The 15,146-nt window shown below is 40.6% G+C and overlaps 1 protein-coding gene and 3 gene segments (V, D, J or C); 1 reads left to right on the forward strand and 3 right to left on the reverse strand.

Moving 5' to 3' along the window:
• Positions 1-15,146, reverse strand: part of LOC122970078 — a 916,362-nt gene that overhangs the window by 715,402 nt on the left and 185,814 nt on the right.
• LOC122970080 overlaps positions 1-15,146 on the reverse strand; it is an 891,879-nt gene that overhangs the window by 675,331 nt on the left and 201,402 nt on the right.
• The window catches only part of LOC122970079, an 808,187-nt gene that overhangs the window by 605,106 nt on the left and 187,935 nt on the right, over positions 1-15,146 (reverse strand).
• Positions 7,800-15,146, forward strand: part of LOC122970001 (glutamate receptor ionotropic, kainate 5-like) — a 104,053-nt gene continuing 96,706 nt past the window's right edge. For both annotated transcript variants that reach the window (XM_044336073.1, XM_044336074.1), the window contains exon 1: positions 7,800-8,841. In XM_044336073.1, the coding sequence (XP_044192008.1) occupies positions 8,733-8,841 (109 nt within the window). In that variant the 5' untranslated portion in view covers positions 7,800-8,732. The remainder of the gene's footprint in view (positions 8,842-15,146) is intronic.

Genomic DNA, 15,146 nt, shown 5'->3' on the forward strand with positions numbered 1-15,146 from the left:
GACGAGAGACACGGGTTAGCAACAGATCGAAACCCTGCATGACCTCAGGAGACGCACCAACATCTCTCTCATGTCTGTACAGTAAATATGAAGTTACAGCAGTGTAGCGTTAGCTTAGCATAAAGACGGGAGCCAAAGGGAACAAAAACCACCAACCAGCATCTCTTAAGTTCACTGATTAACACGTTTTATCTCGTTTGTTTCACTGGTGCAAAAACTGAAGTGTGAAAACACAGCTCATTTTTCATTTAATTCATTTGTCGTCTTATGGAAAACTAAAAATAAAAATGTTTTAATGTTTTGTCTTCATGTGCAGAAGTTTTCAGTCCTGCATGAATCTCCATATCTGGATGTATTGAGGAGGTTTTCAGGCTTCCAGGGATATAAGAACCCTGTTGATGAGACACTCTGAGAATCATTTTCATTGATTTAATCTGATCGATGTGCTGATTGTAATTGTTCTGGATCAGCCAGCAGCAGGAGACCATCGGGTCCTTCCCCAGAAAACAATAATAACAATAATGACGCAATTTTCTGCAATATTATATATTATATATTCAAAGACTTTGGGGGAATTATGTTAAAACTTAACTAAATCAGTTTTTGTAGCTCAGTAATCCCACTTTATATCAAGGTAAATACAATATATGTCACATCCTGCCTGGCCTTGGGGTGTTTTTTGGACTTCCTTCCTGTGTTGCACCTCTGTTGAGTCCTTCTGGTCGTATGTTTTGCTCGTTGTGTCGTGTACTTGTGTTTGTTTGTGGTTGTATTCTTGGACGGGTTGGTGTAGGTTGCGTTGAGAGTTTGTATTTTCTGGGTTTTGGTTTTCCTCTGCTCTGTGTTTCCCTCGTGTGTTCATGTGCTCCTCCACACCTGCCCTGCTCCCGCCCTCCTCCCTCCTCCCAGTTTCCCCGCCCATCTCCCCACCTGGATCCCATTACGCTCATCAGTCACTCCTCATACACTAGCCCAGATTCTCATGCTTCTTGCCAGATTGTCTTTCCAGCATTCCTTCTCTATCTGTCATGTGGAGAAGCAGGAATAGACCCAAATGCGGAGACTGACATGCAGAGATTGCAGAGTTGATGTTGAAATGGTCGAGGACAGAACAAATGATCCAACAAAGACTGAACAGAAAACCAGGACTTAAAAAGTAACTGAACCAACGAGGAGATAATATACTAATAATAACCTAAGAAAAATGAAGAAGATTCTTACTTTCTATGCTTCTATAGGGTCACTGTTGTTGTACCACTTTGGCACCATTGACCTGTCCCTTTAAAAGTAATCAACCAATGGTGACGCAGCGCCGTAACATGACAGCTTTACATCAGAAGTTAAAAATTCAGCAGCGAAACTGAAAAAAGTGATCAAAACAGAGAAACCCTGAATAAATCTTGTACAGTTTTATTGTAAGTTCTGCTCTTTGAGGTGATGTTTTTGCATTCAGTTTATTTTTATATTTGATTTGATCTTTGTTCAGTTATTATGACACAAATCTAATCGTGTACTTTCATTCTTTTAGTTGAAATCCTCCGACGCTCTCTGTGTGGAATCTTTGAATGTCTTTAAACTACAGAAACATCTGCGACTCGAGGGAATCCTGCTCTGTTTGTTGTGTTTCTTCTTCTCTTCAGTCTCTTCATCATCATCATCATCCTCAAACACCGTCTCGTCTGTCCTCAGGAATATCCGTTCCGTCTGTTTTGACCCTCCGCCGTCTTCACTTGTAAAGCTGATGAACCGGGACTTTTAAAGCCTCCTGCTCAGCTGCTCTCAGCTGCGAGTCGCTGCAAATGAGTGTCAGCTAAACGCCTGCAATGTAAAACGAGATGGGATTGAAAGCAGTTAATAGAGTTGCGGCTGTGATTAGCCTCTGAGGCTGCTGCAGTGAACTGCGGTGGCGGTCAGTATCAGCCGGGGGGTCCCGCCGGCTCTGTTTGCTAGCTGACATGATAGCACTTCCTGCAGGAAAGACCCTAATTAATTGTTATCATCATTTGTTTATTTCTGCCTGCAGCCGTGTCTCGTTTCCTGTTCAGCTCACCGTCGAGTCTCTTTCAGATTGTTGTTGTTAGATTCCTTGTTTTATTCTCTTATTATCCTCTTTTTCAGTCTTTTTTTTCCTGCATTCATCCTTCTTTCTCGATGTCTTGATGTTCCATTTAATTCATCCTTCTTTCTCAATGTCTTGTTGTTCCATTTAATTCTATCTGTTGTTCTCCGTCTTTCAGTTTAAATCATTCACTTTGTTGACATGATTGGTGGCAAACAGCTTGTTTTGTGTGTTTATGGAGGCAGAGTTGTTGCTTTTTTTCTTCTAAAATTATGTTTGAGTGCAGCAAAGCAGGAATTTATGAGCTAAAGAAGTCCGTTCTGCAGGGACTTACATCTCTGTTAGCATTGAGCTAACAGCTGCTTCTCACATGCAGCTGGAATATATCTACTGTTAGCAGAAGGGTGAAGAGATCGTTCAACATCTGGGGAAACAGACTTTCTACCCAATTAAATTACCAGTTTCTCTCTGCATTCTGAGTGTTTTTGAGATGTTGAGGTTCAAAGTTTTGACATCATAGCTCACAAAAATGACACCACAGTTTTCTTAATATACAATCGTCACAAACCGGCTCAATGAATGTGACAAAGAGGGGAAGCAGGTCAGGTTCAGGTGCCAATTATTTGTTTTATTTGAAACTAAAACAAACATAACTACATACAAAAGGTATGAGATGTGGAGAGTAAATGCATCAGTCGTGTATGTAGTGTAGAGTAAATGAATGCAAAAGAAAAATACTAAAACCAGGAGAGATGTGGATCCAAGGAGAGAGAGAGAGACAATGGATGAGAGTGGTATTTATAGCCTTGGTGGAGGCCTGTCCAGGTGTCCCTGCATTACCCTAACGACCCTCCCTGACTGCCAGCTCCTGCATGAAACCGACACAAACAGTCTGCAGCAGGTAGAGTTAAATGTTATTAGAAGGATAGTTTCATGTCAATAGATTGAAGCTGATCATTCTGATGCCTTCTTGAGATGTTTTGCTGAAATGAAGCTTAGTGAAAGTTCTTTATCTATTCTTCTTATTTCTCAAACCATCCATCCTTCACACATCGTTCACTCGTAACCTCCCTGCTGTCATTGCTCAGGTGTCAATTAAGACGTCAGCTGTTCACATGGAACCAATCGCACAGTGACACGCCTCCGCTGTCAGCCTATCGTGTCCCAGCTGTCTTTTTCAATATGTTTCCTCCCTCTCTGCCTCTCTCTCATGGTGCTCAGTCTTCACAGATTCACCGGTGCATCACTTCATCTTCATCATCAGCCTCATCAGTCTGAGCTGATGTCCCTGTAGATTTTAAGCACTTAATCATCATATCATGTGTATAATAAACAATTCTTTTTTGCTTCGTTCACTCGTCTCTGCTGGTTGAAATGACGGATCCTGTTGTTTACAGTTTACAGACATTAAAGGTGCAATTCAGAATAAAATAGATCGTAAAATTAAGTGTTAAACTGTGAGAAACCAAGAAGAACACTTATCACACCTTTGATGAATGAAAACTGAACCTGTTGCTTGGATGGATTTAACTTTCCATGTGATTTATTGTTATAAAAGTCTGACAGAGAAGCTGATTTCGCTGCTCAACAGTTTTTCCTAATTGGTTCCTGTTTCGCACATTTAAATTTCCACACCAACAAATGAGTGAGAAGGTGAGAACTGATATGTAAAATAACACCATCAGCTCTCTGTCAACATTAAACACATTTAACCTGCAGATAATACAGCCTCAGTGTTCACATAAAAGCTCAGTTTGTTATCAGCGTGAGTCTCAGTGTACCTGCAGGTCTCTACAGTTTCTACTTCCTGTCCTTTAATAACAGTCTGGGAAGGTTGAAGTGAGTCAGTGACCATATTTTTGGTTCAGTGCTCCCATCTGATGAGATTATTTCTGCATTTGACACATTTTTGTATGACTCACACTCATCAGAACATCAGATAATAATCATTATTTATGATAATGATCAGTCATTTATCGTCATCATGTAATAACAGAGAGTATTTCCCTCCTTCTCTTTCATTGGAGGCTTTTATCTTTCACTCTTTATCTGCCGTCTCGCCCGTCCCGCGTCGACCGGAGCCAATTTAAATTCCATTTTGGGGGGAAACTCATTTAAATTCATGCGGGGTGCCTCATTGGCGGGGCAGGCGATAAAAAACATTTAGCAAGGGGGCGGGTTAAAGGAATCAAGAGCGTGTTTTTTGGGGGGGCGGGGGGGCGGAGAGTGAGATGAACATAACTCGACCGTCCGCACGGAGATTAAAAGATGAAGCAGTTGCATGATGGGATTGAGCGGCGGTGTTAGATGTTTATCGGAGCTCTGCGCTCGCTCGTGTTGTTGCTGCTCCGAGGAACTGAGATGCAAACATGCAAAACACACACACACACACACACACACACACACAGAGGACCTCAGAAATAACATTTTGCCTCATTAGGACTGCATTTGGTCCCCATGAGGACTGCTGGTCCCAACAAGGTCGGTTTTATACCACAAAGGTCCCAATGAGGTAACAAAAACGTGCGCACACACACACATCTGTCTGTGCAGCTATCCTTGTTAGGACACTGCACTGATTCCCTTCATTGATGACAGACTAACCCAAACCCAAACCAGGACCTCAGAAATGACGTTTCGCCTCATTAGAACTGGGTTTGGTCCCCATGAGAACTACTTGTCCCAACAAGGTCGGTTTTATACCAGAAAGGTCCCAATGAGGTAACAAAAACGTGTGTGCACACACACACACACACAAACACACACACAGGACTTCAGAAATTATGTTTAGCCTCATTAGGACTGGATTTAGTCCCCATGAGGACTGCTGGTCCCAACAAGGTCGGTTTTATACCACAAAGGTCCCAATGAGGTAACAAAAACGTGAACATCCTTGTTAGGACACTGCACTGATTCCCTTCATTGATGACAGACTAACCCGAACCCAAACTAGGACCTCAGAAATGACGTTTCGCGCCTCATTAGAATTGGGTTTGGTCCCCACGAGGACTACTGGTCCCAACAAGGTTGGTTTTATACCACAAAGGTCCCAATGAGGTAACAAAAACGCGTGCACACACACACACACACACACAGGACTACAGAAATTATGTTTAGCCTCATTAGGACTGGATTTGGTCCCCATGAGGACTGCTGGTCCCAACAAGGTCGGTTTTATACCACAAAGGTCCCAATGAGGTAACAAAAACGTGAACACACACACACATCCGTGCAGCTATCCTTGTTAGGACACTGCACTGATTCCCTTCATTGATGACAGACTAACCCGAACCCAAACCAGGACCTCAGAAATGACGTTTCGCCTCATTAGAACTGGGTTTGGTCCCCACGAGGACTACTGGTCCCAACAAGGTCGGTTTTATACCACAAAGGTCCCAATGAGGTAACAAAAACGCGTGCGCACACACACACACACACGCACACATCCGCTAATGAAAAAAATCTCGCTTCGGTCGCTCTAATCTACTTTGAAGATTTGGACTGGTTTCGTCATGCTCGCTCGCTCAGCCATTTTAATCTTTCTTTCTGCAACATGTGATAGCCTCTTGATCTCTCACACTTTTGTTCTCTAATGTTTTCTTTCAAGCTTTTCTCTTTTTCTCTCTCTCCTCTGTCTGGTTTCTATCCACTTTTTTCCTTTTTTCTCTGTCTCCTCCTTCTCATTTCGTCTCTCACAGTGAATCATGTGAATGTTGCAGTGATGGTGTTTGTTGTGTTTTTCTAACACTTGAAGAAGATGTTTGTACACAGAAGAACATTAGTTTTATCCTGGTTTTGATGTTTATACAGGACATGAGAAACCTGGTTATTCATATCTCTGTCAACATGATCATAACAATATCCAGTAAAGCTGCAACTATTAATCAATTAGCAGACTATCAGAAAATTAATCAGTGACTATTTTTGATCGAAGGAAGTCAGTCTTAAACCAACAGTTTTTCTTGCTGTAATCATTCCTCCTGTTCATACTGACCATTAGAAGATCCCTTCATAATGACCTTACAATGGAAGTGATGGAGGACAAAATCCACAGTCCTCCTTCTGTGCAAAAATGTATTTAAAAGTTTATCTGAAGCTAATATGAAGCTTCAGCGTCCAAATGAGTCAAATCAAGTAGATATCTTTCAATGTTACAGTCTTTTTAGTGCCAAAGTTCCTATTTTTGTTACTATACTTCCACCTGCAGCTCAACAGGGAAACACTGATCCACTTGATATGACTAACTCAGACTGCTGAAGCTGAATAGAAGCTTCACACAGACTTTTAAATGACTGTGTGGACACACTGTGGATTTTGGCCTCCATCACTTCCATTGAAAGCACATTTGAAGGATCTTTTAATATCCAGTATGAACAGGAGGAATGATTACAGCGAGGAAAACCTCTTTCACTGCTCATATGGACACCTGACTGCTGGTTTAACACACTTGAAAAATTGTGAACCTGTCCTTTAATTCAGTATATATTGCACAGCCCTTGAATGTGGTTGAATATTTATTGCAGGTCTGTAGTGAAATGTGAACTCTGGTCTCCTGCATGACATTCAGATGTGCTACACATTCATCAACCAGTCTGACCTCCACACCCCTACTTTCTGCCTCACAGCATGAAGGACAAACTACTTCCTGTATTGGCACAAGAACGCTGATACTGGACGAAACTCATGAGGTGCAGAATCGTTGATATGGACGTTATTTATAAGAATGCCGGGCTGTCATATTGAATAAAGTTTGGTTTATTCTGTATCACTGAGACTTGATATGGACTATGGAGTTCCTCAGGGAGGTGTTCTGGGCCCCGTTCCTCCAGGAATTTGGGATCTTTGCAATCACGATAATTAAAAATTTGACCAATCCTGGCAATATTTATAAGATCGTGCAATTTTGTATTAAAATTTTCACAATTTTCGCACAAAAACAACTGTAAGGTCAATATAGAACAACCCAATTGCCAAAAGAAAATATTGGCCTTGTACGTTTTTGCAAACCACAGACACATTGAATCTCTAAGTTTCAAGTTATAGAAACACTTTTTAGACTGTTAGTCAGACAAAACAAACAAACTGAAGACATCACAGTGGCCTCTGAGAGATTATGATGCCATTTTTTCACAGTTTTTTAACATTTGATAGTCTAAACCATTAATTGACTAATGGAGAAAATAATCGGCAGATGAATCAATAATGGAAATAATAATTAATTGCAGCTCTTGTATCCAGGTTGGTCATTTCATAACTCGTCACTACAGGTGTGAATCTTTGGGAATCTCAAGATTCAAATCTGATTCTGGATTGAATAAACAGAGTCGTGTTGTTTTAGACTCTTCCTCTAGTTCACTGTTTGCCAAACTGCTGGTGAACTGCCTTCAGCTGCAGCATCTTCCAGTCTTCTGTCTGTATGCGAAGAATGAAATCAAACTTTATTTGTTCAACACCTTTTGAACAGATTAGTCCAAAGTGCTTTACAGATGATTGACGAGCCAACAGAAGAACTTAATGTCAAATATGTCATTTACTGACCAACATCACCGCTTCAGTGTTTGTTAAGCAGCAGTTAAGTTTGTTAAAAAACTGAGGTTTAGTGTGGACGAAGGGCTGAAACGGGGAAAAACATGCATTTATAAAAATGTAACTGACTTGTTGTGGAAATGTTTCATTGTTGCTCAAGAACCACACAGAGACATAAAGAAAGGATTAAATATTGTTAGTTGTTGAAGCAGTTGTAGACACTGTACAATCCATCACACCATCAATAACAACTATACAAATGTCCACATACAAAAATACAAAACATAAATACAATCATTTTGTATTTTTAGAGAGCAAGCTTGTTGTTCAGTTCTCTAAAGATCGTGAACCCAAACCAGAAGCAAAACTACAACAGTCACAAACTGTTAAACCTTCTTACAAACAGGTTTGGTCGTATGATGATCTAACAGACACCTGATGGTCAATCAATAACTTCAAACAAGGACATCCTTCAACTTTATCTTGTCTCGGTACCTCATGATCCACACAGTGTCTAAAACCGTTGACTTAAGACAAATATATCTCTAGTTAACCTCAGAGATCAGATAGACTCAAGTTCAAGAGTTCAGGATTTCTTCACCAACATGTGAACCAGAATGATCATAACCTATTATTCAGTTTTCTCTCACAGCCTTTATGATCTGTGTATCATCCATCTCATCATGTTTCTGGTTGTTGTTTTTGTATGTGAGTCTATTTCTGACAGCGTGGATCATAGGAGGCTTATGTGCTAACAAATCTAATTTACTGGATGTGGATAACGAGCCAGATTTCCACTTTAACCCTTCACGTTGCTGTTTTTCCGCCTTCTACTGCAGCCTAATAAATGAAATGACAACAGGCTGCAGAGCTCATAAAAAGCATTAGTGTATTGTGAGCAGTGTGTTTGTGTTTATGGAAAACTGTAAGTCGATGACCAGCGGTGAGATTTGTGTGTCTGCGGCGGCAATAAACACACTGTAGAACAAACGGCAGCCGTTTAATTCAGCAGTTAAACGTGTGATACTGTATAAGGAACATTATATATGTTACGATACTGTGATCTAGAAGTATTAACGACTCCTCCCGTCCTGCAGGTGGCGGTACAGGCAGCCAGCAGACCATTCTCCATGAGGAGCAGTGGAAGATGCCGGCTCTGCCAGCACTGCTGCTGTCGATTTACGTCGTCGTCGTCCTGCTGACCATGGCACCGCTCTCCTTCAGCCAGGCCAACACCCTCTCTGCCGTTCGGATGGGTGAGTATCTGCACCCAGACGGTACTGGGAATTTACTGGTTTGGTTCAAAGTTGATTTTTTTTTTTTTTTTTTTTGAATTAATTAGATTTATTGGTAAGTCTATGTACAGATTTTATTTTATTTTTTAATTTTTTTTATTATTTGCAATAGATGACATATATACGTGTATTTAAAACACCCACATTTCTCACAAAAAAACAAAAACAGTGTAATACACATAACATGTAACATATACAGAGACTATTGACTATTAGACATACATAGATATTAAAGGAAATACACAGACTTTACAAAGACAGGAACATTTTTGACAAAGACCTGGACGAGGCCCGATGGTTTAGACGTGGGACTCTCTGGACGTGATCTGGGACTTGATGAGGACTTGTTGCTCATGGAACTTGACTTGAGACATAACTCAGGACTTGTTGCTCTCATGAAAAGCAACAGAAACATGTGAAGTTGCTCCTCACCTCCATCAACCTCGTTATAAAAACAGCCGGACGCAGCCTCCTCATGTCTGGCGTCTGGAAGCTGTGAGGGGAGGAGGCTTCAGACGCTGTTAGACGATCTGAAAACCATTTTATTTGAAGCTAACTAATCCTCGCTGCGGGTGTAAAGAGTCATTATTTACCCAGAATCCTACAGAAAAAGCAACACACATTCTGTGTTTGTTAACAGATAAAACATCCTTCTGCATCACCTCTATTTTTAAACGCTCTCCTTGTGCTTCCTCGTCGGTGTGTGTCTCCTCTCACTTCCCGCCGCTGTCTCTGTTTGCCATCTTGATTCCCTTCACGCTATCTCTCTTTGCTTTGTTTGTCTTTTTATGAGCCCCTCGAGGGTTCCCTTTGTCTCCACCACTCGCACGCTCAGCGTTCCCATCTCTTCTTCTTCTTCTTCTTCTTCCCTCCTCGTTTTGTTTTCCGTCTCGTGTCGGATCATTTGTAAGAGCAAATAAACTCAGTCGAAGCCGGATCAGGAAGCGTCTCCGTGACTTCCCTTCATGATATCCCAGCGAGGCCTGAGCTCCTCATCACATCCCGCAGAGGAAGATTAACTCCAGTAAAAGACGAAGCGTTGGAAGTAAAAGTTCAGCTCCCAACTCGCTGCAGATAAAGGAGTTTCCTGTTCGTCTCACGGCCCCCCCCCCCGACGCCCGCCCCCCCCCCCCCCCGACGGCCCCGCAGCTCAAATCCCCGTTGCTTTTATCACGCGGGGCCTCTGCACAAACCGGTGGGCACTTACATGCAGGCTACCATGGCAACCAGGTCGCCTGATGATATGTAATGGCTCACCTTTCACTCTTCCATTAATAACAGCTGGCTGGTGCGCACACACACACACACACACATACACACACACACACACACACACACATACACACACACGCTTCTTTCATGTTGGATAAGTGGAGTTACAGTGAAAATAACAGAAGTCACACATTCAACCTCAGAGATGATACTGAGGATAAAAAAGACTGAATTTCAACTGCAAGCAGGAAACAGAATCACAGTCCAGTTAAACCAGTTAAACCAGTTAATAAAAGAGTGAACAAGGATTTAAGAGCCCTGGTGTTGTTCAGGAGACATTGTTATGAATTCATATGTTAAAAATTCATCACCGTCAGGAAAATGTTCCCGTAATTCAGTCTGATTATGAGACAGACTCATAACACAGAGCATATTTAGAGGCCATTCTGCATATTTTCCCTTTTTATTTTGCAGGTGGATGTTAAATGAGTCATTTATTTATTATTTAAGTAACATTTCTGTAAATGTGCTGCTGTTAACCAGCTGGCTCATTTCCAACCACAGTCCGCTGGTGAGATGTTGTGAAACCAGAAACCAGACAGAAAACAACATGATGCCATAAAGACAACAGGAAACAGCAAGACATTAGTACAATAACACAACAACAATATACACTGATCTTCATTCAAAACGAGACAAGACAATGAAACACAGCCGAGCATTACTGATCATAGACACGCAGAGCAACAATAAGAAACGATCCCCCTCATTTCTCTCTCTGTCTCTGTTCTTCCTTTGATCTCCACTGTCGCTATAATAAAGGCAAAAAATGCCCCAAAAAATATAGAAAAAAAGGGGAAAAAATGGATGCAGCACAACCAGAGATATCCACACATTCTTCTTCCTTCCTCCTTGTCAAAACCTAAAGCTGTGGTTCAAATTACAGACTTCTGTTAGTACACGTTCATGTAGTACACTGTCTACACTATATATTACTGGTGTAGTGTGTGAATTTCAACAGGGTAGTGCACAGCTGTTGTGCACTTACCGGAAATGACGATCGCAAATTAGCATTAGCTAGCGTTAGCATTCGCGTTATCGTTCGCTCTACCAAATCATTACAGATTGCTAAATTAACCCAAAAAACATACTGATGGCTTATATCCAACAACAGTATAGTGGTGCTTAGTGCTAAAAAACACATATATAACTTACATTTGTATAATGTGGCGATGTTCACCGTAGTTACAACGTACCCGGCCGCCATTTCCAGTTTGAAAAGTGGTCCCTTCCCTTCCACTACGTAGCCAAGATGGCGACTATTGAGGGCAAGAAGTGTCCAACTTTTGGACCGTTTTGAGTGCATTTTTCCATATTTCTCAGTGTGAACACACTTATGCACTCAAAATGTTAAGTGTAAGTACAGAAGTATGCGATTTGAGACACGGCACAGGTGCCTACATTACCCACAATGCAACTCTACTGCCAACAGTTGGGTCGGAGGTTCGGGTCTGTTATGCTAACAGTAGCTATGTAACATGACAATAGCTTTTCAAGAAAACTGCTATTTTAACAGACACCAGAAGATGTTACTGAATAATAAAAGAGTTTTTTATTTTATATAAAACAATTATTTAAACAGGAAACTACAAACTTTATTCTAAAACACTTTCATAGTGACTGAATAGTGAATAAGTCTGAACACAGAAACCACAAATAGTAGCAAAAATATTAACCAGCAAATTTTTGTTTCACATTTTTGGTGTAATTGTTTTTGTTTTTATTTATCCGTAATAATCTTCTCATCTAATGTTTTGCTCAAAATCTTATAAATATACAATTAAATATATAAAATTAAGCTGAAAATAAAACATATTACTCCTCCGAGTTGTTGAAAGAAATAGTTTGTGTAAACAAAAAGGAGCCAATCAGCTGTCAGACTGTCTGTTTGCTTAAATTCAGGCAGAAATGCCATCTGGCTGCGTTCAGGTGCCACATTTTCCTTTCAGCTGCTTCTCCCTCTTCAGGTGGTGGAAAATCTCATTTAGTTCCACTCCAACACACACAGCTAGAGACACATTTTCAGGGTTCATGATTCAGTAGCCGGGAAATAAAGGAGACTCTGTGAAGTGTTTTTTTTTTTTTTGTCATTCAAGGACTCAGGTTGTGGAGGGAAACTGCCAGCAGTCAAACGCTGGTACAGATTGTCCTGCGGTGGCTACCGTAGAGCAGATTTAACAGCCGCTGTGGCAGATAAACAAACTTCACCTGGAGTTTCTACTCAGTCAATGAAATCTGTCTCAGAGTTTGGAGTTGACTTCCTGCAGAGAGTCTTACATCGATCTGCCTGGTTTATTGTGACACTGTGTTATGAAGCAGGTGTCACTGTAATATAGAGCTGAAACTCCTTTTTATTATTGTTTTATAAAACCTTTGTTTAACCAGGTGAATCCCACAAGATCTCTTTCTCAAAGGAGGCCGAGACAGCAGCAACACAGTGTTTCAAACAACATACAAGCAAACATTAACACACAGTAGCAACTCAGTTCATCTGCTGGTTGTTTTATCGATTAAATGACGTCTTTAAAATGTCTGAAAACAGTGAAAAATGTCTATAATCTCAAACAGCTCAATGTAAAATATTCAAATTGTTTGTTTTATTCAATCAATATTCCAAAACCCCCAAAATATTCAGTTTACTATCATATATGACAAAGAAAAACATAAAATCTTCACATTTAAGATGCTGAATATTTGGCTTCTCTTCTTGAAAAATAATCAATTATCAAAATAGTTGCTAATTGATTTTCTGTCGATCAGCGAATTAAGTAACTGATTAATCAACTAAACATTGCAGCTTTTCTATAATCATATAGTTGAAATAAAAATCCTTTTTGATGCTATTTATGTTTTTTTCTGCAACAGCCTTTCAATTCTTTACATTTTATGAATTTTTATAGTAGTTTTGTGCAACATTACTGCCCGAGATTCATATTTATTTACATTATGAGATTGTTTGGCTGCACTGTGAACAGAAACAGCAGCTGATCGTCTGTAGCTGCTCAGACGGTGTTCACTGTCGTATTAAACCACCTGCAGTTACCAGCAGTGACCACAGGCGTCACTGAGTCAACCAGGACAGAAATATTCAGGATCATAACGTCAGTGACGCATCAGAGGAGAGCAGAAATAAGGTGAGAGTCGACGCTGAGCCTCATTTAGAAGATCATCAGCAGGGTCGTGATGATGAGCGTCTGCTAAGAGGCTTTTGTTGCTTAGCTGCTAACAGTCCCTTATCAAACTTATTTTAAATTCACGTCAGACTGCATATAAAGTTGAACTTAGGGAGGTGTGACGTCACCCGTTTGGAGTCGGGAGCTTCCAGATAAGGAGTGCAGGTTGTTGCCTTTTGCGCTCTGGAAACGCGCCCCGCTACCTCAGACCCAAGCTAACGCTAGCTTACCGGGAACACCGAGTGCTGCACACTTGGGCTAACGTTAGCTACTTTAGCTAAACTGTGCTAACAGGGCAGGTATCGCAATCAAGTAGCATTAAACTTATAGAAATATTACAACAGTAATCCAGGGAGAACAGCAGGTGAGCTAACTGTCAATCAACGCCCACACAGCAGACATTAATGCTACTACAAGTCTTCAAATGTTCTTTACAGAGCAATTATTTCCAAATTGACCACCAGCACACTTATTAGAGGCCTGAATTCAGAGATTGAGACCAGAATGACTCATTGAAAACAATGATTCACTCAATATTTCTGGAGAGAAGTTGAGGCTTTTTAAATAAGAGCTAGCAGCTGTTGGTGGCACTTTAAGGTCCTTCAGTCTCAAGATGTTGTAGTTGCCATTTGATTATTCTTAACCTCTTACCAGGCGCCATAATTGTGGTCTCATTTGAAAAGCAACTTTTCAAATTTTACAACCAAAAAGTCAGAGTGAGTAAAAGTGATCCTGAACCAAAACTACAGAGACTAAAGTGTCTCACAGGTGGAACAGTGTCGACTGACAACACTAAGGCCTCAGTTTGCTAATCACCATACTTGATATATTTTTAATATTTAGCAGGTGTCGTAACAAAAACACAAACTGTCATCTTGTCTGAAAAGAAAGAACAACAACATCTGTACAAACTGTGTCCTCAAACAAGTCGAGTGTTGTCTGAGGACGCTGCAACACTCAGACAACACTTGAGTGTCCTCAAAAGATGCAATTAAAGGCAGCACATGTGCAGCAATCAAATCACAAAACAAGAGCGACTCAGCTTTTAATCGTCAATCACATACGTTTAACAAGCTTAGATTCACGCTGAGATACGACCCAGATGACATTAAAGACAACGACTGCAATTAAGGAAGTTTGTGTTTACTTGGCAGGTCTCCAGCAGAGTTGCCACACTGATTAACGGGTCGATAAATCTGAGTCACGCTGCCTGTTAGTGTTGAGAGAGAAACAGGAGTCAGTCACATTTATCTTTATTATTTATCAGAATCTGGTGTGTAACAGACGTTCAGCAGGACAAAGCCAGAAGAGTTGAAGGTGAGACCTCAAACCTCAGTCAGATCTGAACACACAGACATGAAACACATATTGATATTATTCAGTGTGACTTACACTTCCTGAGGATATGATTATCTCTGATGTCCATCATCAATAAACCTCCATAAATCCACTTAGAAACCAGAGAAAAAAGAAGCTTCAGAACCTGAGAATCATCACATTTTTAAGTTTTCTTCAGTTTTACAGTAATCCGGTGATTGTTGTCTGTACATCCATGTTACACTGCAAACAGCTGATTCACATGACTTATAATGGAGACAATGTGCCAAAATGTAAACAAACATCAGCTGATGTGTCTACCTGTAGCTGACAAACAGCCCATTAGATGAGCTTCTACATCATATTGGTTCCCAAACAGGCCTGTATGTTGCTGTTAGGCCTGCAACCAATGATTATTTTCATTATTATATTATTATATTCTATATTATGATTTCTTAAGTCAAAGGTGACGTCTTCAAATGTCTTGTTTAGTCCGATTAACAG

Source organism: Thunnus albacares, chromosome 19 (assembly GCF_914725855.1).
Source record: "Thunnus albacares chromosome 19, fThuAlb1.1, whole genome shotgun sequence".
In the NCBI taxonomy this organism is placed as follows: domain Eukaryota; kingdom Metazoa; phylum Chordata; class Actinopteri; order Scombriformes; family Scombridae; genus Thunnus; species Thunnus albacares.